The 2,913-nt window shown below is 39.3% G+C and overlaps 1 protein-coding gene across 1 annotated transcript in view; it reads right to left on the bottom strand.

Annotated features, from left to right (window-relative positions):
• Positions 1-1,799: 1,799 nt before the first annotated feature.
• The window catches only part of LOC109542991 (scavenger receptor class B member 1), a gene marked incomplete at its 5' end in the record, with an annotated part of 2,159 nt that continues 1,045 nt past the window's right edge, over positions 1,800-2,913 (bottom strand). Inside the window, 1 exon segment of the mRNA XM_048662011.1 lies at positions 1,800-2,818. Within this exon segment, the coding sequence (XP_048517968.1) occupies positions 2,573-2,818 (246 nt within the window).

Consider the following 2,913-nt stretch of genomic DNA (forward strand, 5'->3'; position numbering starts at 1 on the left):
CCACGTCGTACGACGACGGACGAATTGACAGATCTCCAACCAATAGAAACACTTTCGTATCATCGTACCATCGTATAAACGGATGCATGGGACACGGGCTTTAGAAATGACACAGATGGAAAAAGTGTTTCTATTGGTTGAAGATTTGTCAATTCGTCCGCCGTCGTACGAACTGACAGATCTCCAACCAATAGAAACACTTTCGTATCATCGTACCATCGTATAAACAGATGCGTGGGAGACGGGCTTTAGACCTGTGAAAACGCAATTCTCCTATTCGTTTTTTGTTGTTTTGCTTAGTTCTGAGAAAAACCTGAACTGTGGATGTTTGTAATGGGATTAAAACTGCATCCATTAGCGGAGTGCTAAATGAAAGCCGAAAATAACTAAATTGTCCATTAGGCAAATGTTCGTTTGGGCAAAAAATGATTGAATCATGTACAGGTTTTGTTCAAAATTCCCATGCCATCAAGCTTCTCAAACACATTAAAAACCTGAAATTTCTGACCTAATTTTTCATTATTTAATAGTAGATTAATTGCAACAATTTTTGCATTATTTCCCACGTGAGCAACAATATTAATTAACAATGTGCAATTGCAATTAGTGTTTTTGCGCGGCTGAAAAATTACGTTGCAATATAGAGCATTATCGATTTAATTTCAAAACCTTGGTAAATTCTGAACTGGGGTTCCGTTAGCTTTTACGTAGTGGGAGGACTGAACCGAGCTAATCCAATGCTTTAGCTGTTAATATTGCGCAAAAGATTTTTAAGATCAGCTTTATCTGAAGGGAAAAGTAAATATTCTTCAACGATTGGCGGCCAGTTAAGTTTATATTTTGACTATTCGAAGCCGTGTACTTGAACCCAAATACTCCGTGATGGTTCTAATGAACGCGTTGAAAGGGTTATCGATTAGATTGATTTGCAAAGTAGACGGACTGGAACGGTCAAAATCTCAACGGAAAATTGCAAAGTTATACCTGAGCATTCGTCATTGGTTTTACTCAGGATTGAGGGACTTAGATGGTAATTTGCACACGCTGAGACGCTCTCTGTTCTATCGACTGTGATGAAAAGTGGTAGAGAATTTGTGAGGATTTTGCGATTTTCCACCCTTTACCGGTCGAATGTTTCGGTCCCGCACCGGCCAACCCCTGATCATCTAGAAACGAAAATAGAAAAGGTTTTATCTTTTTACATGTTTTTCGGCACTTACCTGCTCTATAATGAATTCCAATGTAATTTTCCGCTTTTATTCAACTTTGAACATTTTCCTTAAAAGCCTGTACAAAACGTGCGGTATGTGGTAGCTCACAGTTGAACTTTTTTTAACCAACCAAAGGCTATTTGTCGCGTGACTTTTCCATATCTAACTACCTGCAAAGGAATGGTTCGAAAAAACCGTTAAAAACCTGCCAATTTCGATTTTTTCATTTAATTTTTCTAGTCGAAACCATCGAAATCATCGAATTCTTTATAAAATCTCGGGCTGCTCGAACACTATCCACTGGTGCTTTTTCAACAGTGCAGCTTTCACAGGTTTCGAGAAAATCTAGGAACTTCGGGTTGTAAAAAACTGCAAATGTCTGAATAACTAGAATCAGCAAAGAGCTGGAGGAGATCTAATCACACCAGCCGATTGATCTTCTCTAGGATCAAAAATAAGCGAGCAATCGACGATTTTTTTAAAATTTGGCCTAATATTGTATGTGCGGATCAAAAACCCTAATGTTGTAGTGTATCTTATGGGAAACTAAGACTAGGAGGTCGATAGGATTAACAAGTCGAAGACATCTATATTTATAAAATGTATTTTGTAGTTCCTACTCAATATGATACAAATAACCAGACATTTATGCGGAAACGACTGAAAAAATCCTAATTTTTCCTAGTAAGACATGTTAGTTTCGATTGGTCCAAACATCAAGTTATATAACTAGGTTACGTCCATTAAAACCTATTAAAAATGACACTATTCACACAGTAAAAAACTTTATTTACAAAATTTGCTGGTATTTTCCTAGTTTTGATCCCCTAGCGATTAAAATTCAAAATGTACTGATTTGTGGATGATCGCTTTACCAACAGCTTTTCTTAGTGGTGTTTCTGGGGCAAATTATGGAAAAAACTAGCATGTTCACTAAAAAAAGTTGTTATCGGCAAAGAAAGCACAAACTTCGAACCCGATGGGGATAAAAACTAGGAGATGACCAAGTTACTTGATAGTTTAACCTACACCTACAAGGGTTCTTGTACTAAAACTTATCCATACAGTTTGATCAATATTCCTGGTTCGTTGTCTAAAAGGGCTTTGGGATGAACATTTCGCTCTCGATAGTTTACATGCAAACTAATCAAGTAGGTCGCAGCATTGAAAACGGTTGAAACTGAGGCGCTCCACCCTTTCATTGCGCATCGAACGGGCGTGTATGATAAGTACAAACCGCGCATATTACCGATAAAATCTATCACAGAATGTATTTAATTTCCTTGCGTTTAAAATTCCTGTTTACCCACTACGGATGTCACATTGAGCAATAGCGAAGGGACGGATGAAGTGTGAGTGGCTCAGTATTTGGGCACGTTGCTCAGCTGCACGTCTTTGCCCTTGTTGGCCGGAGTGCCGACGTGTCCGGGCGCCAGTTGCAAAGAGTTCAGTCGGTTGGCACCTCGAACCAGCCTCCAAATGGCCACGATTAGCAGCAGAACCCCGACAGCGAACAGAATCCCGGATAGAGCTGCATGCGCTATTGGTGGTACTGAGGTGGCCAGCTTCATCAGACCTGTCATTGCTTCCGGAAGATTATCCAGACCCTACAAACCGCATTGTTAGCTATACTCAATCTTACGAGAATGGTGGGGTTTTCGGATCAGTATTATTACGCATCACTGGTTTTTCAAGATTCTTT

This window comes from Dendroctonus ponderosae, unplaced genomic scaffold (assembly GCF_020466585.1).
Source record: "Dendroctonus ponderosae isolate FM_Combo_2020 unplaced genomic scaffold, Dpon_F_20191213v2 Dpon_F_20191213_10, whole genome shotgun sequence".
NCBI classification, from domain to species: domain Eukaryota; kingdom Metazoa; phylum Arthropoda; class Insecta; order Coleoptera; family Curculionidae; genus Dendroctonus; species Dendroctonus ponderosae.